The following is a 22466-nucleotide window of genomic DNA, read 5'->3' as shown; positions in this document are numbered from 1 at the left end:
AGTAGCGATTCACATTCACAGTATTTTTGCGAGCCAATTTATTAAGCATTAAATTGGGACCAACATGAAATTTAATGGGAGTTGAGTCACTAACTTCACGGCCTCACCTCCTGTCACATCTGAGAGAGGCGAATGCAAATGCGAGGTGAGGCCATGAAGTTGGTGGCTGTAGACAATGCTAAAATGACAAATGAAATGACATTTTTAAAATGAAATGACATTTGAGTATGCAAGCTGCACACACTCTATTTAATCTTCACACCACCACCATGATGAGTGATCAATGGTATTGATCACTATTATCCCCGTTTTACTGATTAAAAGACTGTAAGAGAGGCTGGCAGTCTTGCCCCAAATCACACGGAGGAGCTGGTCTTTCCCCCCACCCAGGTCGCTCGGTCCCTGGAGACGCAGACAGCAGCGGCGGATTCGCGGCCCATAGGTGGAGCAGTTTGCGAAGGCCTCGCCCGCCGCCAGAACCGCGAGCCTTCAGCGCGAGCGGCACCGTCCCAGCCTGCGCCCCGATGCTGCGCGCCTTGCCCCGCGCCCTGCGCCTCCCGCGCCCCTGGATGTCCCTGCGGGCCCGCGGCAGCGCCCCCGACCGGGAAGCCGGGGGCCCCGAGATCCAAGTGCGCGCCCTAGCGGGTCCCGACCAAGGTAAACGCGCTGCCCCCGGGCGCGCCCGGGAGGCGGCCGGGACCAGGCTGGGCCGGGACCAGGCCGGGCCGGGACCCGGGCCGAGCTGAGGAGGGCGACGACGGCCAGCGCGCCCACTGCACGCGGGAAGACCGAGGCCGGTGGGGGAAGGCGGGTGGCTCAGTGCGTCTGGGGACTCGGTCTCAAATCGCCTGCCTCCCAGTCTTGGCTCCCCCAGCCTCCCGACTCTGGCGGGAGTGGGACCCTATGTCATTATCGGTCTCCACAACTCCCTTTTGGTGGCTTCGGGCTGTGTGGAAGGGAAGAGGAATCGCGCAGGAGCAGGCCTGGACGCCAGGGTCCCGCCGTCAGCAGCCTTAAAAAGCCAGGTTCCCGTCCCCCGCCAAGGGCCCCAGCGAGATTGGGGGCGGAGGCGGCGGAGCCAATCCCGGGCCGCGTCACACGGTGGAGCAGAGCGGACGCGAGACAGGAGGGCGCCCCCGGCCCAGCCCGCACGACTTTTGCGTCCCACTGACTCGAGGGGAAAGTTCGATAACATTTTTTTTTTTTTTTTTTTTTGCGCGCGTGTGTGTGCGCGTGTGCGTGTTTCGGACTTCGGGTGCATTCTGTGGCATTGATCACACTCCTCAGTCCGCCGCGCGTAACTACCAGCTCAAGGCCCTTCTCGTGTCTCTGCTGTCCCCCCAATCCCATCCCCTTCCCCCTGCAGTTGATGTAGAGTTATTTGTGTTCGAGTTTTAATTGACACAGATGGCACTGTACTGTATAATTTGCTGTATATTTCATTGTATTTCTTCCTTTTTATCCTCTTGACACTCTTTTGAAGAGCTGCTTTGCCATATAAATCTAGTTCCTTGCGTCCTGCTGTTGTTTACAGTTCCCTAGTGTGCATCCAACACTACTTTCCTCTTCGATGAAGGATGGAAAGGACATCCAGCACTTGGTGGACATATCGCGGCGGCCAGTGTCCCACTATATCACTTGATGAGAATTTCTCTGATCAGGTGGGATTGCTGGACCTTAGGGAATACCCCATACACTCATGCTTAGTTCACTGCCAAACTAGCAACAGCACTTGCCTTAAGAAAGTTGTGATTATTCTCATCACAAATAGTAATTATTTAATGTCTGTTCTCTCTGCTAAACCGTAGGTATCATGAGGACAGGGGCTGAGTCTGCCCTGGTCTCTGGAATGATAGTTTCTGGTACAGAGGCCAGCTCATGTTAAACACAAAAGAATAAAGAGATCCCAGCTCGGACCTTAAGGAACTCTTGACACTTAAACATTGGGTAGAGAAAACCAACCCAATAAAGGAAGGCTGAGTCATCCCCTGAGAGGTAGAAGGAAGGCCAGGAGAATGTGGGACCACTACAGCCAGGACAGACACACATTTGTCTAAATCCATAGGATGTACAACACCAAGACTGAACTTTAATGTAAACTGTGGACTTTGGGTGATGACAATGATATCAGTGTAGGTTTATCGATTGTAACAATTGTACCAATCTGACGGATGTTGACAGTGGAAGAGGCTGTGCCTATGTGGGGTCAAGGGTTCTATGAGAACTCTGTATTTTCCGCTCAGTTTTGCTATGAACCTAAAACTGCTCTTAAAAATCATGTATTTAAAAATAAACTTTTTTTTTAACAAAGCAGAGAATGTTCAAGAAGGAGCGTGTGTATGGTCAACAGAGATGACTGCAGCTGAGAGGTTGAGACAAGGATGGAAACATGTGCCTTGGTTAGTGATGTGGTTACACTGGTCACTTTGGTGAGAAATTTCTGCTGAGTGCAGGGGTAGAACCTAGACTGGAGAAGGTTTAAGTGACTGGAAGGTAAGTGAAGGAAGTGCTTTTTACAAGGGTATAGGGAAAATACAGCCAAAAAGTCAAGTTAAGAAACAAGGGGAACAGAGTCAAACAGGATATCTGTGGTTATGCACCTGGGCCCCGGCCCGAGGCAAAGGGCGGATAGTTCCCAGAAATAGACAAGTCAGTTAAAGTTTCAAGAGTGCCCCTCAGCTGTTTCAAGGACTCCCACTTGACCGAAGTTCACCCCTGGCTTGATTTAAACTAACCAATTACCTTGCTTCTCGCTTCTGTACCCGCGCTTTTTGCTATAAAAAGGACCCAGGAGCTCTACTCGGCGCGCCAGTCTTTCGAAAGACTGAGTCGCCCGGGTACCTGTGTGTTCAATAAACCTCTTGTTTTTGCATCCGAAGCCGTGGTCTCGCTGTTCCTTGGGAGGGTCTCCCTGAACTGACTGACTACCCACTGCGGGAGTCTTTCATTTGGGGGCTCGTCCGGGATCGGAGACCCCTACCCAGGGACCACCGACCCACCTGCGGGAGGTAAGCTGGCCAGCGACTGCTCTGTGTCTCGTTTCTGTGTCTAATCCTGTGACTCTGACTGTCTTTTCTGAGCGCGCGCATTTTGGTTTCAGTTTGTTCCGGGTTAGTCGCTCTGGGAGCGAAGTGCGGGTAGCGAACAGACGTGTTCGGGGGCTCGCCACCCGGCAATCCTGGGAGACGTCCCAGGATCAGGGGAGGACCAGGGACGCCTGGTGGACCCCTTGGCAGAGGATTATTGTGTTTTGGTCTCACCGCGTCTCGGGAGGCGCGCTCTGCCATCGGACTCTTTCTTCTATTTCTACGGCACTCGGTCTCGTCGCCGTTTCTGGTTTCTTTTTGTCTTAGTTGTGATAGGTCTTTGCGTCGTCGTTCCCCTATTGGAAATTTTCGAGATGGGGCAAGGTGCCCTTACGCCCCTCTCCCTTACTCTAGATCATTGGAAAGATGTCAAAGCCAGGGCTCACAATCTGTCCATGGAGATCAAAAAAGGAAAATGGCAGACTTTCTGTTCGTCTGAGTGGCCCACATTCGGCGTAGGTTGGCCGCCAGAGGGAACCTTTGATCTTACTGTCATTTTTGCAGTTAAAAAGATTGTTTTTCAGGAGACCGGAGGACACCCGGACCAGGTTGCCTATGTCGTGGTATGGCAAGACCTCGCCCAGAATCCCCCTCCCTGGGTGCCACCCTCCAGCAAAGTCGCTGTTGTTTCGGGATCAGAAAATACTCAAAGGCCACCTACAAGGAAGCCTTCCGCCCCTCCCCAACCCCCCGTCCTCCCGACACCAGACGACTCGCTCCTTCTCTCTGAGCCCCCGCCCTACCCGGCGGCCCTGCCGCCTCCTCTGGCCCCTCAGGCGATCGGACCGGTGCCGGGCCAGGCGCCCGATAGTTCCGATCCTGAGGGACCAGCCGCTAGGACCAGGAGTCGCCGTGCCCGCAGTCCGGCAGACGACTCAGGTCCTGACTCCACTGTGATTTTACCCCTCCGAGCCATAGGACCCCCAGCCGAGCCCAACGGCCTAGTTCCTCTACAATATTGGCCTTTTTCCTCAGCAGATCTTTATAATTGGAAATCTAACCATCCTTCTTTTTCTGAAAAACCAGCAGGACTCACGGGACTTCTTGAGTCCCTTATGTTCTCTCACCAGCCCACTTGGGACGATTGCCAACAGCTACTCCAGATCCTCTTCACCACTGAAGAGCGAGAAAGGATTCTTCTGGAGGCCCGCAAGAACGTTCTCGGGGACAACGGGGCCCCTACACAACTCGAGAACCTCATTAATGAGGCCTTCCCCCTCAATCGACCTCAATGGGATTACAACACGGCCGAAGGTAGGGAGCGTCTTCTGGTCTACCGCCGGACTCTAGTGGCAGGTCTCAAAGGGGCAGCCCGGCGCCCCACCAATTTGGCTAAGGTAAGAGAGGTCTTGCAGGGACCGGTAGAACCCCCCTCGGTTTTCTTGGAACGCCTGATGGAGGCATATAGGAGATACACTCCGTTTGACCCCTCTTCTGAGGGACAGCAGGCGGCAGTTGCCATGGCCTTTATCGGCCAGTCAGCCCCAGATATCAAGAAAAAGTTACAAAGACTAGAGGGGCTCCAAGATTATTCCTTACAAGATTTAGTGAGAGAGGCAGAAAAGGTGTACCACAAGAGAGAGACAGAAGAGGAAAAACAAGAAAGAGAAAAAAGAGAGACAGAAGAGAGAGAGAGACGGCGCGATAGGCGCCAAGAAAAAAACTTGACTAGGATTTTGGCCGCAGTGGTAGGTGAAAGAGGGTCTAGAGATAGGCAGACAGGGAACCTGAGCAACCGGGCAAAGAAAACACCTAGGGATGGAAGACCCCCTCTAGACAAAGACCAATGCGCGTACTGTAAAGAGAAGGGTCACTGGGCAAGAGAATGTCCCCGGAAAAAGAACATCAGAGAAGCCAAGGTTCTATCCCTAGATGACTAGGGGAGTCGGGGTTCGGACCCCCTCCCCGAACCTAGGGTAACACTGACTGTGGAGGGGACCCCCATCGAGTTTCTGGTCGATACCGGGGCTGAACATTCGGTGTTGACCCAACCCATGGGGAAGGTAGGGTCCAGGCGGACAGTCGTAGTAGGAGCAACCGGCAGCAAAGTCTACCCCTGGACCACACAAAGACTTTTAAAGGTTGGACATAAACAAGTGACCCATTCCTTTTTGGTCATACCTGAGTGCCCTGCTCCTCTGTTGGGCCGGGACATTCTGACCAAACTAAAGGCCCAAATCCAGTTTTCTACAGAGGGCCCACAAGTAACATGGGGAGATCACTCTACCATGTGCTTGGTCCTAAACCTAGAAGAAGAATACCGGCTGTATGAAAAGCCGGCCTCTCCCTCCATCGACCCATCCTGGCTCCAACTTTTTCCCACCGTATGGGCAGAAAAGACAGGTATGGGACTGGCCAATAACGTCCCACCAGTAGTAGTAGAGCTGAAATCGGGTGCCTCACCGGTGGCCGTCCGACAGTATCCAATGACTAAAGAAGCCCGGGAAGGCATCAGACCCCACATCCAAAGGTTCTTAGACCTAGGGGTCTTAGTGCCCTGCCAGTCGCCCTGGAACACCCCTCTGCTACCAGTAAAAAAGCCAGGGACCAATGACTATCGGCCAGTCCAAGACTTGAGAGAAATTAACAAAAGGGTGCAAGACATTCATCCCTCAGTCCCAAACCCATACAGCCTCCTGAGTTCCCTTCCGCCTAGTCACACTTGGTACTCAGTCTTGGATCTCAAGGATGCCTTTTTTTGCCTCAAACTACACCCCAACAGCCAGCCACTGTTCGCGTTCGAGTGGAGAGACCCAGAAAAAGGTAACGCTGGTCAGCTGACCTGGACACGGCTGCCACAGGGGTTCAAGAACTCACCCACTCTCTTCGACGAGGCCCTCCACCGGGATTTAACTCCTTTTAGGGCTCTCAACCCCCAGGTCATATTACTCCAATATGTGGACGACCTCCTAGTGGCAGCTCCCACATATGAAGGCTGCAAAAGAGGGACACAAAAGCTCTTGCAGGAACTGAGTAAGTTGGGGTACCGGGTATCAGCTAAAAAGGCCCAGTTATGCCAGAAAGAGGTCACCTATTTGGGGTACCTGCTCAAGGAGGGAAAAAGATGGCTGACCCCGGCCCGGAAAGCTACAGTTATGAAGATCCCTACTCCCACAACCCCCAGGCAGGTCCGCGAATTTCTGGGCACTGCCGGATTCTGCAGGCTCTGGATTCCTGGGTTTGCTTCCCTGGCTGCACCCTTGTACCCCCTGACAAGGGAAAACATTCCTTTTACCTGGACTGAGGAGCATCAAAAGGCTTTTGACCACATAAAAAAAGCCTTGCTGTCTGCCCCCGCCTTGGCTCTCCCAGACCTCACCAAACCATTTACTCTATACGTAGATGAAAGAGCCGGTGTAGCCCGAGGAGTGCTTACTCAGACCCTAGGACCATGGCGACGGCCAGTAGCTTATCTATCAAAAAAACTGGATCCAGTGGCCAGTGGGTGGCCAACCTGCCTAAAAGCGGTTGCTGCAGTGGCACTCCTCCTCAAAGACGCTGATAAGTTAACCTTGGGGCAAAATGTGACTGTGATTGCTTCCCACAGCCTCGAAAGTATTGTGCGGCAGCCCCCCAATCGGTGGATGACCAATGCCAGAATGACTCATTACCAGAGTTTGCTGCTAAACGAAAGGATATCTTTCGCGCCCCCTGCTGTCCTGAACCCAGCTACCCTACTACCAGTCGAGTCAGAATCCACCCCAGTACACCAATGCTCAGAAATCCTTGCTGAAGAAGCTGGGACTCGACGGGACCTGAAGGACCAGCCATTGCCCGGAGTGCCTGCCTGGTATACAGACGGTAGCAGCTTCATTGTGGAAGGTAAGCGGAGAGCAGGGGCCGCCATCGTAGATGGCAAACGGACGGTATGGGCAAGCAGCCTGCCAGAAGGGACATCAGCCCAGAAGGCCGAGCTAATCGCCTTGACGCAGGCATTACGCCTAGCCGAAGGAAAAAACATCAACATCTACACGGACAGCAGGTATGCTTTTGCCACTGCTCACATTCATGGGGCAATATATAAACAGAGGGGACTGCTCACTTCGGCTGGAAAAAACATTAAAAACAAAGAAGAAATTCTGGCTCTGCTAGAGGCCATTCACCTCCCTAAGCAGGTCGCCATTATCCACTGCCCGGGCCACCAGAGAGGAAATAACCCTGTGGCGGCCGGGAACCGGAGGGCCGACGAGGCTGCAAAACAAGCCGCCCTGTCGGTCAGGGTGCTAGCAGAAACTATAAAGCTTCAAGAGCCAATCGAGCCTGCTCAAGCTAGGACCAAGCCAAGAGAGCTCACTCCTGACCAGGGAAAAGAATTCATTCAGCGGTTACATCAGCTAACACACTTAGGACCAGAAAAGCTCCTTCAACTAACGAGCCGCACCAGCCTCTCCATCCCGAATCTCCGGTCCACCGTTCAAGAAGTCGCCAATCGGTGTCCGGCTTGTGCCATGACTAATGCGACTACCACCTACCGAGAGACCGGAAAAAGACAACGGGGAGATCGACCCGGCGTATACTGGGAAGTAGACTTTACAGAGGTAAAGCCTGGCCGGTATGGGAACAGGTATCTGCTAGTATTTGTAGATACTTTCTCTGGATGGGTAGAAGCTTTCCCTACCAAAACTGAAACGGCCCTGACTGTATGTAAAAAGATACTAGAAGAAATCCTGCCCCGTTTCGGGATCCCTAAGGTGATCGGGTCAGATAATGGCCCAGCCTTTGTTGCTCAGGTAAGCCAGGGACTGGCCACACAACTGGGAATAAATTGGAAATTACATTGTGCGTATAGGCCCCAGAGCTCAGGTCAAGTAGAGAGAATGAATAGAACCATCAAAGAGACCTTAACTAAATTGGCCTTAGAGACCGGTGGAAAAGACTGGGTGGCCCTCCTTCCCTTAGCGCTGTTCAGAGCCAGGAATACCCCTGGCCAGCTTGGTCTGACCCCTTATGAAATCCTCCACGGGGGACCCCCCCCCATACTTGAGTTGGGAGGAACACTGGGTCCCGATGATAACTTTCTTCCTGTCTTATTTACTCACTTAAAGGCTTTAGAAGTTGTAAAAACCCAGATCTGGGACCAGATCAAGGAGGTATACGAGCCAGGTGCCGTGGCCATCCCTCATCCGTTCCAGGTCGGAGACCAAGTGCTGGTCAGACGCCATCGACCCAGCAACCTTGAGCCTCGGTGGAAAGGCCCGTATCTGGTATTGCTGACCACCCCGACCGCAGTAAAAGTTGATGGCATTGCAGCCTGGGTACATGCTTCTCACCTCAAGCCTGCGCCACCCTCCGTACCAGATGAATCCTGGGAGCTGGAGAGGACTGATAATCCTCTTAAGTTGCGCATTCGGCGGCGGCGGAGCAAGCCTACCAAGTAATAACCCTAACCAGCCCAACACCCTCACCTGGCAGGTACTGTCCCAAACTGGAAAGGTTGTCTGGTTCAAGACAGAAGTCCACCCCCTTTGGACTTGGTGGCCCTCCCTTACCCCTGATATATGTGCCCTGGCGGCGGGTCTCGAGGCTTGGGATATTCCAGAAATTGATGCACCGGCCTCTAAAAGAGTCAGGCCTCCTGACTCAAACTATGAAAATGCTTATAACCAGATCAAATAACTCCCCTTGGTTGACCACCCTACTGTCAACCATCGCCGGGCCCCTATTACTCCTCCTTCTGTTGTTCACCCTTGGGCCCTACGTCATCAATAGACTAGTCCAATTCATCAATGATAGGGTAAGTGCAGTTAAGATTCTGGTCCTTAGGCAAAAATACCAAACCTTAAATGGCGAAGATAACTTTTAATTCCGCTCTAAGATTAGAGCGATCCACAAGAGAAATGGGGGAATGAAGGAAGTGCTTTTTACAAGGGTATAGGGAAAATACAGCCAAAAAGTCAAGTTAAGAAACAAGGGGAACAGAGTCAAACAGGATATCTGTGGTTATGCACCTGGGCCCCGGCCCGAGGCAAAGGGCGGATAGTTCCCAGAAATAGACAAGTCAGTTAAAGTTTCAAGAGTGCCCCTCAGCTGTTTCAAGGACTCCCACTTGACCGAAGTTCACCCCTGGCTTGATTTAAACTAACCAATTACCTTGCTTCTCGCTTCTGTACCCGCGCTTTTTGCTATAAAAAGGACCCAGGAGCTCTACTCGGCGCGCCAGTCTTTCGAAAGACTGAGTCGCCCGGGTACCTGTGTGTTCAATAAACCTCTTGTTTTTGCATCCGAAGCCGTGGTCTCGCTGTTCCTTGGGAGGGTCTCCCTGAACTGACTGACTACCCACTGCGGGAGTCTTTCATAAGAAAGTGATTAAATGAGTACAGAAATCTCTTTTGGGCTGGTCAGTTAGCTCAATTGGTTAGACAGTAGTGTTCAGATCCCCACACTGGCCAGCTGCCAAACAAAATTTTTAAAAAACCCAAACTTTAGGGCTGGCCCCGTGGCTCACTTGGGAGAGTGCAGCGCTGGTAGCGCCAAGGCTGCAGGTTCAGATCCTATATAGGGATGGCCAGTGCACTCACTGGATGAGCGTGGTGCAGACAGCACCATGCCGAGGGTTGTGATTCCCTTACCTGTCAAAAAAAAAAAAAAAAAAAAAAAAGAAACCCCAAACTTTATATTTGGGCTGGCTGGTTGCTTGGTTGCTTGGTTGGTTAGAGCATGGTGCTGATAAAACCAAGGTCCAGGGTTCTATCTGTACTGGCCAGTTGCCAAAAAAAAAAAAAAAAAAAAGCTTGGCTGCTGCTGGTGAAACATCACACAGGTCAGGCAAGGGTCACTGTCTTGCCAAAGAGTACAGAACATGAGTGTAATCAAGCCTCTAGATTTAGTTGCTAATTTCTTGCGACAGAGGAACATGTTGATTTGCCCCCATGAGTGTATAATCAGCAAAATAGGTCAAATGCCCCAGGTTCCTCAACAGGTAACTTTTGAGGGAAAGACAAGGCTAGAGGGAGAATGTAGGGATTTTAACAGGCTTTTAAAAGGCACATCAGAATTTTAAAAATTAGCAAGTCTAAACTATGATGTCTAGGGATGCACACTTGAGTGATAAAATTGTAAAGAAATCCATGAAAGTGATTATTATAAAAGTCAGAAGAGTTGTTTTTTTGGGAGGGGAGTAGGGGTTTGTGATTAAGTCAGGGCACGTGGTAAATTTTCTGAGGTTCACACCGTTCTATTTCTGGATCTGTGTGGTGGGTATAAAGGTATTTGCCTTATCATAACTCTAAACTCTAGAAGTTTGGTTGTGAAGGGAAGAATAATATGGAAGGAGCTGTGAAAAGAAGGTGTACATGCATGTGTGTGTCTAATGATGGAAGAAACAGGCAATGGCTACTGGGGTGGTCATTCTTGTTTTCTCCCCATTTTGCTCTGTGGCTCACAAGCCCTTTCACTTTCTCTGTGAAGCAGAAGGAGCAAGGATAATTCTCTCCATATCACAGCTGGGAAAACTGAGGCCCTGGTGTGTGCACCCAGGCCCAAGTGACACTGCACATCAAAGGCAGAAGCTGCCCAGAACCCAGACCTCCTGCCTCCAGTCCCCAGCCCAGGAGTGAGCAGGCTTACCCAGGGCTGCTCTGTTCCCTGCAGGAATCACTGAGATTTTGATGAACAGACCTCACACCCGCAATGCCCTGGGGAAGGTCTTTGTCAGTGAGGTGAGAAAGGATGGGCACCCAGGTGGGCTGGGGATGGACTGGGAAGTATCTGACACAGTGTCCTCTGCAGCTGCTGGAAGCTCTGGCTCGGCTGCGGGAAGACCGGCAAGTGCGTGTCCTGCTCTTCAGAAGTGGAGTAAAGGGTGTGTTCTGCGCAGGTGCGTTTCCTCTCCTGTCCCCAGGGCTCTACAGGGCTCCCACCAGCCTGTAGGGGTTGAAGGAGGCGTTAGGTCAGCTTTAGCATTGGAGCTCATTATTCCCATTTTAGAGATGTGAACTCAAAGACTCAGAGAGGTAAAACTCCTTGCTAGGGTCACACAGCAAGTAAGAAGTGGAAAAGAATTCAGTTTGAACTTGACCTCTCTGAGCCCCAAATCCTAGTTCTTTCTGCTATACCATGCTTTGTTCTGACATTTCATTGAGGAAATGAGGAAACTGAGTCCAGAGACGCTCACAAGGTCAGTAGCCAAGATGGGACTCTGTGCCCCTTTGCCCATGCATAGGATCTCAGTCCCTGTCACCAAGGCTCTCCACTGACCCTGTGTCATTTGGTCCTCACAACAGGGCTTGCACTATGAACTTCCATTTCAAAGATGGGGAGAAAAGTGCACCCAGGCCCACAAGAAGCAAGTCAATGAGAGCAGAGCTGAGCTGAAAACCAACTCTAGGGGTGTGGCTGGGGAGGGAGCAACAGGGGCCACATGGGAGGCAGGAAAAGGCTGTTGAGGGATGGGTGGGGGCGGGAACAGGATTCTCAGGGGCTTTCAAGGGGATTTGGCTCAGCCCTTAGGTATGAATTATCAGGGTCAGAGTGCCCAGCTCGGGTCTGTGCTGACAGGACAAGTGTGCAGACTAGTCTGCCCGACCCAGCTGTCCTGGCTGAGGGCCTCACCCTACCCTGGCCTCTTCCTTTGACTCCGTGTCTGACTGCCTCTATCAAGGTCATGTCATGGCCCCTGTTAGCTCCACTCCTCACTATCCCAGCTAATTACAGGGAGGGCAGGGGGCCGCACGAGGCCTAGGTATGCCCCAACTAGCTCTGGAATTCTGGTCTAGTCCCTGCCCCTCTCTGAGCCTCAGTTTCCTGATCTGTCACTGAGAGGCTGGAACTGACGTGCAAGGACTCTCCTAGCTCTGACTGCCTATAGTCTAGGACTTGAAGAGTCTATATGCACCCCCTGCATATAGATGGCTCAACCCCTGCCGTCTGGCTTGTGATGACTCCACCATGATCACTCCTCTCATCAAGGTTCTTGCCAGCTGCATGCTACTATATCCCGTGTTCACTTCTCAGCTTACTTGACCTCTCAGCCTCCTTGGACCTGACTGACCCCAGCTTTAAAAATATATATAATCAATTAATAAATTTTTATTTTATTATTATTTATATATTTTAAAACTGGTGAAATATACATAACATTTATCATTTTAACCATTTTTAAGTGTAAAATTCAGAGTGGCTTTAAATACACTCACAATTTAGTGCAACCATCACCACTATTCATTCCCAGAACTTTTTCATTGTTCCAAACAAACTCTACCCATTACACAATAACTCCCCATCCCCCCAGCCCCTCGTAACCTCTGTTCTTTTTGTCTCTATGAATTTGCCTATCTAGATACCTCATGTAAGTGGAATCATAAAATAATTTTCTTTTCGTGTCTGGCTTATTTCACTTAGCATTATGTCCTCGAGTTTCTATGGCTGAATAATATTCCATTGTATATATACCACGTCTTGTTTACACATTTGTGTGTTGTTGGTAGATACTTCGGTTGTTTTTACCTTTTGGTCACTGTGAATAATGCCCCTATGAACACTGGTGTGCAAGTGTCTGTTTGAGTCCCAGCTTTCAACCGTTTGGGGTAAATTCTTATGACTGGAATTATACTATTTTTAACATTTTGAGGAACCACCAATCTGTTCTCAACAGCAGCTGCACCATTTTACATTCCTGCCAGCAATGCACCAGGGTTCCAGTTTCTCCACATCCATGCCAACACTTTTTGTTTTCTCATGTGTGTGTGTTTTAAATACTGTCATAGCCACCCTAATGGATACAGAGTGGTATCTCATCGCAGTTTTGATTTGCATTTCCCTAATGAGTGATGATACTGAGCATCTTTTCATGTGCTTATTGGCCATCTGTATATCTGGAGAAATTTCTATTCAAGTCCTTTACCCATTTTTGCATCAGGTTGTTTTTGTTGTGGAGTTGTAGGAGTTCTTTATGTATCTTAGATATTAATTCTTCATCAAATATGTGATTTGCAAATATTTTCTTCCATCCTATGGGTTTTCACTCTCTTGAGAGTGTCCTTTGATGCACAGTTTCCCATTTTGATGAAGTTCAATTCATCTTTTTGTTGTTGTTGCCCCTCTCCTTTTCTGACACTGCCCCTTCGACCCCCCAGCTTCCTTGGCCATGTTTCCTGGTGCTTCTCTTTCTCTGACTGCCTCTCCTCAAGTCTCTTTTGCTGGATCTTTTAGCCACCTGGAATTTTGCAATGGGCCATTTTTCCAAGGGCTGGCACCAACCCCTCGCCATCTGCAGGTGCAGACCTAAAGGAGCGGGAGCAGATGAGTGAGGCAGAGGTGGGGGTCTTTGTCCAGCGACTCCGAGGCCTGATGAATGAGATCGGTGAGGTCTGGGACTGGAGAGGAGAAGGGAGTTCGGGGTGGGGGCGGCCCTGCTGATTCCAGCCCTACTCTACCCATCATCCTCTACTCTTAAGAGAATTCTCTTTCTGTTTTGAACTCTGGGGGGAGACTGATGACTCTCCCAGGGAGATGGGCACAAGGAATTCTACGAGGGTGACAAGAGGGCTCAGAGGGCCCCACTCTGTCCTGAGGGTTCAAGTCTGACCATTCCAGAGGAATCAAGTTTGACTAAGCATGCTTTCAGGCTTTGAAAATTGCTGTTCCCTTTGCCTGGAATACCCCTTCTTGGCTACCTGAACTTTTTACTCATCCTTCAAGGCCTCCAGAGCCACCCCTCCAGGAAGCCTTCCTGTCCCACCCTCAAGCTTCCTTTTAATGGAGCACTGATGATCCTGGGTCATCGTTGCCTGATTAGACTTCCCCATTAGAATGAGCCCTATGAGGGAGGGAGCCATGTCTGATTCAGTTATGTGTTTCCAGCACAGGACTTGGCATACAGAAAGGGAGGCCAGCAGGAAAGTGAGCCTGAGCAGGGATCATCCAGCCCATCTCCCTAACATTCCCCAGTTCATCTGACTTCTAAGATAACATGGCTGAGGTCCCAGGTGAGGTCCCCACACCTGCGACCAGTGAGGCCCTATGTCCCAACCAGCTTGCGCCACCCCCTCCCCCAAACTTTTAGTCTCTGTCTTCGTCCTGCCAGGGCCTCGCAGGCTGAGCCTTTCTTCATTTCCACAGCGGCCTTCCCTGCACCCACCATTGCAGCTATGGATGGGTTTGCCTTGGGTGGAGGCCTGGAGCTTGCCCTGGCCTGTGACCTCCGAGTGGCAGGTACTGGGCAGGGGGTGAGGTGGTGGGGGGATGAGGAGAAGAAGGTGAGTGAACCAGAGTAAATCTGGGGGTTCTACAAAGTCAGCTACTACTTGTGGCCTTTCAACCACGAGCAAAAGTGAGGCATGGTAGGGCACACAGTGGGAGCTCAGGCAGAACCTGCTTCCCCTCTTGGCCCAGCCACTCACTGCTATTCAGAACCTGAACGGAAACTGTACAGTGCCTGTAGTCACCTGTCAGGACCTGCTTCCATCTCAGGATGATTCTGCCAACCTCAGAAGAAGTGCTGACAGGACAGCAAAAAGAGCATAGAGAGGGGAAGCCAAGGACAAAGATTAACGTTCAACCTGACAGTTCTGACCAAGTCAGACTTACCATGTTTTGAACAAAGGTGAGCTACAGGGGCAGACTGTCACCGCCCCAGATAATCACAAAGGGCAGGAACACTGGCACCAACCAAAGTTTGCATTACTTGTTCTGAGCAATCGAGCTTTTGTGTGAAGAGTAGAGGTATGGGATGAAGATAATGGATCACTTTTCTTTTTCTTTAGTGGCTGGCCCATAGAGACTTGGACTCTGGATCTTGGTGTTATCCGCACCACACTCTAACCAACTATGGGCAAACCAGCCAGCCCATAATTGCTAACTTCTTAGTGTGACTGACTTAGTGGTTAGGAGCACCCTTCTTGGAGACAAACAGTCGGAGTGCCATCACAGTGCCTCTCTCTTCCCCCCACTGCTTTCTCCTGCCACCCTGACATTTACACGTGGGTAACTCCAGACATGAAGGTCACCCCTATCTACACAACACATATCAGAGAGGAGGCCAGGCACCAAAATGCCAGATCAGGTCACAGCACCTACTCTGCTTCTCACCTGCTCATGTTTCAGGTGAGTAACTTGCAAGGTTCTGGTGAGGACTTAGAGTGAATGTAAAAGCCCTCATGAGCAATGGGATGGCCATTCCTGTTTGCCTACACAGCATGGTTCAGATGGCCTGTGCTGAGGGAATTCAGCAGAGGCAGGCCTGTGGGGCGGTCCATCAGGGAAAGCTTCTCAGGGAAGCAGAACTCAGAAAGGGAATGTGGACTAGAACAGTCAGGAAATTTCAGGATGTGACAAAAAGCTGAGAGGGATAACTGTGATGGGAGCTGGAGTCGCCAACACTTTAGGCCAGGCCAGAGCTGAGGGCACATGAGACAGAGAATCCTTTAATCCACAAAAAGGTATCAGGAACCTTCTAGCAACCCCTTCCTTGTTCTAAGCACCATTACCTCATTTGATCATTAGCAGCTCTGTGAAGCAGGCAGAAGAGGGCCAATCATCTATCTTACACCTTTGGGGCTCAGGAAGCATGAGACTTGCTGGTGACACAGAACTCCACCAGTGGAGGTGGTGGGATGAGTGCCTGGGCTTCCTGACTCCCACGCTAGGGCTCTTCCGAAGGCAGAGTCTGGAGAGGTCTGGCCACAGCCAGACCATAAGGGAAGTGGCTGGATGGGCAAGTGGAGAAGAGGCATGTCTCTTCACCCCAGGGATTAGCACTGGAGGATGGCGGTGAGTGGGAAGGAGGACTTCACTCTGTTCTGTTTAAACAGCTTCCTCGGCTGTCATGGGGCTAATTGAGACTACTCGAGGGCTCCTCCCAGGGGCTGGTAAGTGCACCCACCCTTCTCTATCTGCCCAGTTCTGCTCTGTCCAGGGTCATTGCCTGCTTTCTTTCTTTGCCCTGTGTCTAGGCCCTGCCCTCCCACCCTAAATCTACTCCTCTGAGAACCCTTGGTTGACTTCCTGGTTGGAACTTCTCTGTGAATTCCCACTTTCCATGCTGATTCACTATACTCATCCCTCCATCCTGGCAGGAGGGACTCAGAGGCTGCCCCGCTGCCTGGGTGTAGCCCTGGCAAAGGAGCTCATCTTCACAGGCCGCCAACTGAGTGGGCTGCAGGCCCACGCAATGGGGCTGGTGAATCACGCTGTGGCCCAGAATGAGGAGGGTGACGCCGCCTACCACCGGGCTCGAGCACTGGCCCAGGAGATCCTGCCCCAGGTGTGGTGACAGCCCAGCACAGGAGGGAAGGCCAGTGCCATGGGGGAGGCACTTATGGGGAAGTAGGGATGGTGACAGGGCATTCCCTGGGACTGTGCAATGTCCATTCACCCAAAGACATAAAATTAAGTGTTTATATTTATCCAGCTATCCAGTAAACAAAATTAAATCAAATCTTAACTTTGAATTAAAATGAAAATTAAATTCTGAAGGTCTAGAATCAAATGGGCTTGAAAGCCCTTAGAATAGCACTGTCCAATAGAAACCCCTAAGATGATGGAAATGTTCGATATCTGTGCTGTCCAGTATGGCAGCCATTAGCCAAATTAGGTTATTTAAATTAGGTAAAATAAAAAATGTAGTGCCTCAGTCATAATAGCCATATTTCAAATGCTAATAGCCATATGTGGCTAGCAGCTACTGTACTGCACAAGCAGAGCTTTAAAGTGTCACAAAAATTGAAAAAGCAAGATTCTAAGTGGATACAGGGCTGGCCGGTTACCTCAATTGGTTAGAGTACGGTGCTGATAACACCAAAGTCAAGGGTTTGGATCTCTGTACCAGCCAGCCACCAAAAAAAAGTGAACACAGAACTACCAGCCCATCTTTTCTACCTTTCATGCAGGACATGTGTTAAGACTCAATAATTTTTTTAAATCCTCAAATAGCCTGTGAGCATAGTCCCCCAAAAGGTTTAGAAATACTCACTAGGGAGTGGTTTTAGGCCCATAATAAGTGCAGTCTTACCAGCTGCAGGGCCCCAAGCCCTGAGCAGTGATACCCAGGATCTGGCTGGCTGGGGTTCCCGAGACCCTGAGAAGCTCTGCTGGCATCTCACTATTCTAAGAAGGCTGGATAGAGGGGTGGGGGGAGGAGGTCTCAAGTTTCCATTATATTCCAATATATAAAAGTGCTTGAAATAGAGCTTGGTTTAATTATTAAAACAATCCAGTTGAGTTGATTATCCCCATTTTATTTGTGAGAAAACAGACCCAGAAAGGTCACAAAAAGTGATTGCAATATCAGAAAAAAAAGACAAGATTGGCAGTTCAACACTTTGCACAATACAGAATACAATATAAAAATTGGTATTTTAAAGAGTGTAGAAAAAAAATTTTTTAAACGGTGAAACTAAACATTTAATGCACTTCAAATACACAAAATTTACAAACATGTTACAAAACGAAGTTAAAATATAAGCCTATGAAAAATGTTAACCATACATCATTTTAGTATCACCAGATAGTATTTGAATAATGAAAATAAGGAAAGTGTTTTATTTTGGGAGAAAAAAATCCTTCCTTCTTAAATTTAAATATCCTATCTCTTTTTATAACTGAGATCTTCTTTAATTAGGGACTATAACTTTTTTAAATTGACAGTGAGTTTGATTTAAATGGAAGATTTTTTTTTGGTGGTTGGCTGGTAGGAGGATCCAAACCCTTGACCTTGGTGTTATAACACTGCGCTCTAACCAACTGAGCTAACCAGCCAGCTCTGTTGTCAGGTTTCAATTACACTTGGTCAGAAAGTCTCTGAACAAAACGTTAAGTTTTAATACGGAACTCAGTGACTCGAGGGAGTGGGTGATAGCAGCTTCCACAGAGGCAGACTATCTAGTTAGACTGGTAGAATTTCTTTTTGCACAAACTGAATAACTCAGTCTCAAGATAATCCAGATTCCCAAATATACTGAAATAACGGTATTATACTCATACTAATACAATTACTGGTATTTAAAAAGTAACTTTGTATACCAAAACACCAGCCTACAAAAAAACTAGCACGGTAGTCACCAATCCCACAGCTGGGACCTTCTCAAGATACCTGAAAAACAAACCTTGAACTTCCAGCTGTGTTATGGGGTGCTCAGAAAAAACAGGGTTCCTGATGGGGTGAGCGCGGTAGATGGCCGCCATCTAGTGGACAAACCACTCTGATTAGGGAGTCAAATGGTTCCAGAGTTTACTTAGCCCAGAAAAAGTTGTCTGCATCTTAAAACTTGGACTTCCCCCTTAAATAGTATATTTACATTATCCTTTGAACAACGGATTTGGGTGTGTTTTCTACTTAAACATCAAAGGGATAAAAGATACTGTGGCCAGCAACCTACTGTTCTTATTTCCATGTAATGTGAAATCATTTCTAATAATTCTTTTTTTGGCAGTTGGCCAGTACAGGGATCGAACCCTGGACCGTGGTGTTATCACCACCATGCTCTAAACAGCTAAGCTAACTGGCCAGCTGAAGTTCTTCATTTTTATGTAGCTAGCTTTTTCATTTATGGCTTCTATACTAACAGATTTTAAAAGTCATTGTCTTTACTTACAAATATTCCAAGTGTTTATAAATGCATTTCTTGCCTGGAAGTGGGGCTGGGGATGGAGTGTCAGGGCTGCTGCAGCACAAGTTACTTGGAAGCAAGACCAGTGATAAACTAAAAATAGCTACCTTTGATGCTGTTGCTTCCAAGTGGCTGTGTCAAAATGCACCTCCCACCCAGGATTTCAACCCAGGCCTGTCAGATTCAAAAGCCCAAGTTCCTGACCTTGACTCTTTTACTCTGCCGGGGTGAAACCTGCTTCCAATAGATGCTTGCATTTGCTGAGATGATGGGGCAGAGGACAGGCGCAGTAGTGGGAAAGGTGAAGCCCAAGCTTCACCAATGGATAAGTGTTGCCAAGTGTTTAGCTTCCCTGAGCCTCGATTTCACATTAATGACACAAGCCTGGAAGGGTAGGCAGCACCATTAGATGGGTCTGCAGGTATGAAAGCAGTTTGTGGAATGTACTATGTTATACACTTTGGAAGGATGGGTTGAGTGACAAGAACCCCAGATGGTCAGGACTAGGAGGGTCAGAAGTGAGAGTGGCTTCCTTCATTATAGAAAAGGAACCTCAACTAAGAGTTATAGGACCAATACTAACAAAACATAACATGTCAGTAGAATAGCTGGAACTAGACCCAGACCTGTCTCCCTGTCCAAAACTCTTCCCTCACAACAGAACTCGGTACCTCCCTTTTAGTTCAAACCTCTATAAGCACTGATCCCCTCCTCAACCAAGCTTTTTCTTTTTCCTAGGCTCCCATTGCTGTACGGCTGGGCAAAGTAGCCATTGACCGAGGAATAGAGGTGAGAAGTTGTGGGTCAGGACTTGGGTCCACGAAAGTCAGCCATGGCCAGGATGCAGTTCTTTCATGGCTTGTACAGACTGACAACACAGCTGGAAAGAACTCAGGAACTGGACTCTAACAGACTTTGAGTCTGACCTCTCTCTTTCACTGTGGCTCAGTTTACCCATCCACAAAATGGGAAGTTTGGCCAGATGATATTCCCAATTACATTTCATCCTTCTCTCCCTTGGAGAGAGGAAGACATCAAGGTTCAGAAAGGGTAAATGACCTGCCCAAGGTCAAAGAAGAAGTAATAAAAACCCATGTCACATGGTGTTGATAACACCAAGGTCAGGGGCTTGGATCCCCAAACCGACCAACATGCGCCCCCTCCCCACCTCCAAAAGAACCCAGGTTTGTGTGGTTCCCAGTCCATGTTCCCAGGGCTCAGGGTGATGCCTGGGGTGCAGCTATTCCATCCCTAGAGTTCCACTTGCCCATCAATTCACTCATCACACACTGAATCTAGACCTGAGCTGGGAACTGGGACACAGAGATGACTTAAATATGGTCACTGTCCCTAAGGCAGAGAGGGACAGATAGGGACACAAACACTGATAAAAGGTTAATGGTACCAAGTGGACACCCCAGAGAGATTAGAGCTGTGCTGCTCATGAGATAGTTGCTTTAAAACTTAAAAGCGAATAAAATATTCAGTTCCTCCTTCATGTGGCTAGTGGCTACTATATTGGGCAGTACTGGGTTAAAGAACGTTTTTGAGTTGAGCCTTGTGAAGGATGAGAATTCCAAAGAAAAGCAAAAGTGTGAGCAAAAGCACAGATTATAAGTAAGCAGCTTGACTGAGTGGGAGTGAGGGAGAAGACAGACAATACAGTACCGAGGTTAAGGGTATGGGCTCCGAGGATGGACTGTCTGGTTTCAAAGTCCTGCTCTTCCACCTACTGTTGTCACCTTAGACCAATTACTCCACCTTGTTACGCCTCTGATTTCTTAGCTGCATAATGGGGATAATAGCCCTTGTTGTGAAATGTAAATGAGTTTATACACATATGGTGCTTCTCTTAGAAAGTGCTTGTAAATGCTACCCATAGTAAAGTAAGCACTGGGCAGTAGAGGCTGGAGAAGCTGCCAGGGGCCAGGTCATAAAGGCCCAGGAACTTCTTCCTGAGGGCAGTAGAAGCTGACAAGTTAACTAATTGGGGGGCGAGGGGGCAGGATGCGCGGTGAGGCCACCGGATGACCATGTAGGTCATGCTCCCTCTCCTCTGTAAGACTGACTTGAGCTCTACAGACCATGTCCATCCTCCTCCTGCTCTCAGCCCCCATTTCTTCCACAACTGCTTTGTCATTGTTATGAATGGTGTTCCTTCTCCAGATAGGGAGTTCCTTATCACAGTCATCTCTGTTCACATAGACTGGTGTAGGTAGTTGGGTGGGCTGGCTCCCAGTGTGGGTGGAGATGGACAAGGTCAGGCTGATCCAGGGAGCATGTCTCTCTTGCAGGTGGACATTGCATCAGGGATGGCCATTGAAGGGATGTGCTATGCCCAGGTACGTGACTGGTGCCCCTATGTGCATGCTTGTTAGCAGAGGCTGGGCCGAGGCAGGGGGGAGGCCTTGTGCAGTCCATGACCAATTTAGAAGGTTCCTCCCAACCCAAATATTCTGATTCTATGCCACTGGCTCCTCACAATTAACCTGGATTGATTCCAAGGGACCACACTGCTTCTCTCTGGGACTGTTTCCTCCACCATCTAATGGTGGTGCGTCCTGACCCACTTAGTGCCCAGAGAATCACAGGAGGACACACAGGTACTTGACAAAGAGGAAGAACAGCTTCTGTGGTCTCTGTTCTATACTAGTTGCCACTGTAGAGGCGAGGCTGAAGTTGGAATGCCAAGGCCTTGGTCTTAGCCTGCAGGTTGCATGTGTTCAACAGAGGGGTTGCAAACGTGTGCTGACCTATTCAGCCCAACTCCTGGGTTGAGTAAAAAATGGTAATCTCCAGGTAAACAAATAACCAAAATATTCCTAAACAAGGGGTCCTGGGAATTGCAGAACTTATGTAAACCATATATAACTAGACTCAAAGCCAGACTTCTTGCTGCAAAGCCTAATTGTTCTCAGCCTCATATCAGACTGCTGCAGGAGGTAATGAGCTCTCCAGAAGCCTATAAGCAGTGTGCATGTAGAGGCTAAAGGTGATGGGGCAGAGAGGCTACAGAAGCTGGCCTGCCTTCCCCAGGACACAAAGGAACCACTGAGGCCTATATGTTTGCATGGTCCAAGACCAGTCTAGAAACAATGGAAACATTTGGACCCTGGCCTTGTCATAGGCTGGATGAGCTTAAGCAACTCTTTTTTGCCCCTGGCTCTGCTCCCCCAAAACTAACAGCCTTCTGTACATTGTTTCAGAACATCCCAACCCGGGACCGGCTGGAGGGCATGGCAGCCTTCAGGGAGAAGCGGCCCCCCAAATTTGTTGGCAAGTGACCCCCATTTAACCTAGAGCATATCCACGCCCTAAGGAGCAGGATACAGAAGGAAAACTTGCAGCTGGACTGCCTTCATAATTTCACCTTTCTGAGCTTCAGTTTCTTCACAAGGAAGATGATGGGGCTAGATAAGCACTGGGGTCAGGTTTGTTTCGGAGAATGCCTGTCTCTCCCCACTCAAATGATAAACTAAGCTCTATTAAAATAGATCCCCATCTGGGTCTTTGTATCATTGGCTCTCAAGCCCTGACCTCTGCCTCTAAGTTATCAGGCATTCATTAGAGATAGCAAGAGGTTATAAGAAACCCCCAGTTTCTTCCTCTGAGCCAGAGATAATAAATCAACTCTAGTATTGGTTAAGCATGTGTCAGGAGCCAGAGTGCAGATCCCAGCTCTCTGCCGGTAACTCACTGTGTAACCTTGGAAAAACTGTTTAACCTCTCTGGGCCTCAGCTTCTTCATCTGCAAAATGAAATCATTGTGAAGATTTAAAAAAGAAAAAAATAATGAACCTCATGTTCATTGTTAACTTACAGTGTTCTCAAGGGA

The 22466-nt window shown here is 49.2% G+C and overlaps 2 protein-coding genes across 3 annotated transcripts; both read left to right on the top strand.

Annotated features, from left to right (window-relative positions):
* Positions 1-463: 463 nt before the first annotated feature.
* ECHDC2 (enoyl-CoA hydratase domain containing 2) lies at positions 464-22397 on the top strand. Of its 2 annotated transcripts, XM_063104676.1 has the most exons (10): positions 464-657; positions 10677-10744; positions 10815-10902; positions 13300-13386; positions 14145-14237; positions 15836-15892; positions 16100-16287; positions 19370-19420; positions 20926-20973; positions 21838-22397. In XM_063104676.1, the coding sequence occupies exons 1-10, from the start codon at positions 525-527 to the stop codon at positions 21913-21915; spliced, it is 891 nt and encodes a 296-aa protein (XP_062960746.1). In that variant the 5' UTR covers positions 464-524; the 3' UTR covers positions 21916-22397. The 2 variants fall into 2 exon arrangements, with proteins under 2 accessions (XP_062960746.1, XP_062960747.1); XM_063104677.1 differs by lacking the exons at positions 13300-13386; positions 14145-14237 and having other exon boundaries at positions 21838-22393.
* On the top strand, positions 2504-9301 carry LOC134384878 (uncharacterized). The gene is given in 1 exon segment (XM_063106671.1): positions 2504-9301. A coding segment is annotated over 1 exon segment (5064 nt). The 5' UTR covers positions 2504-3400; the 3' UTR covers positions 8465-9301.
* Positions 22398-22466: the final 69 nt, after the last annotated feature.

The sequence above is a fragment of the Cynocephalus volans genome, chromosome 8, assembly GCF_027409185.1.
Source record: "Cynocephalus volans isolate mCynVol1 chromosome 8, mCynVol1.pri, whole genome shotgun sequence".
NCBI lineage: Eukaryota > Metazoa > Chordata > Mammalia > Dermoptera > Cynocephalidae > Cynocephalus > Cynocephalus volans.
The sequence above is the reverse complement of the archived record's forward strand: the minus strand, read 5'-3'. Positions and strand labels throughout refer to the sequence as shown.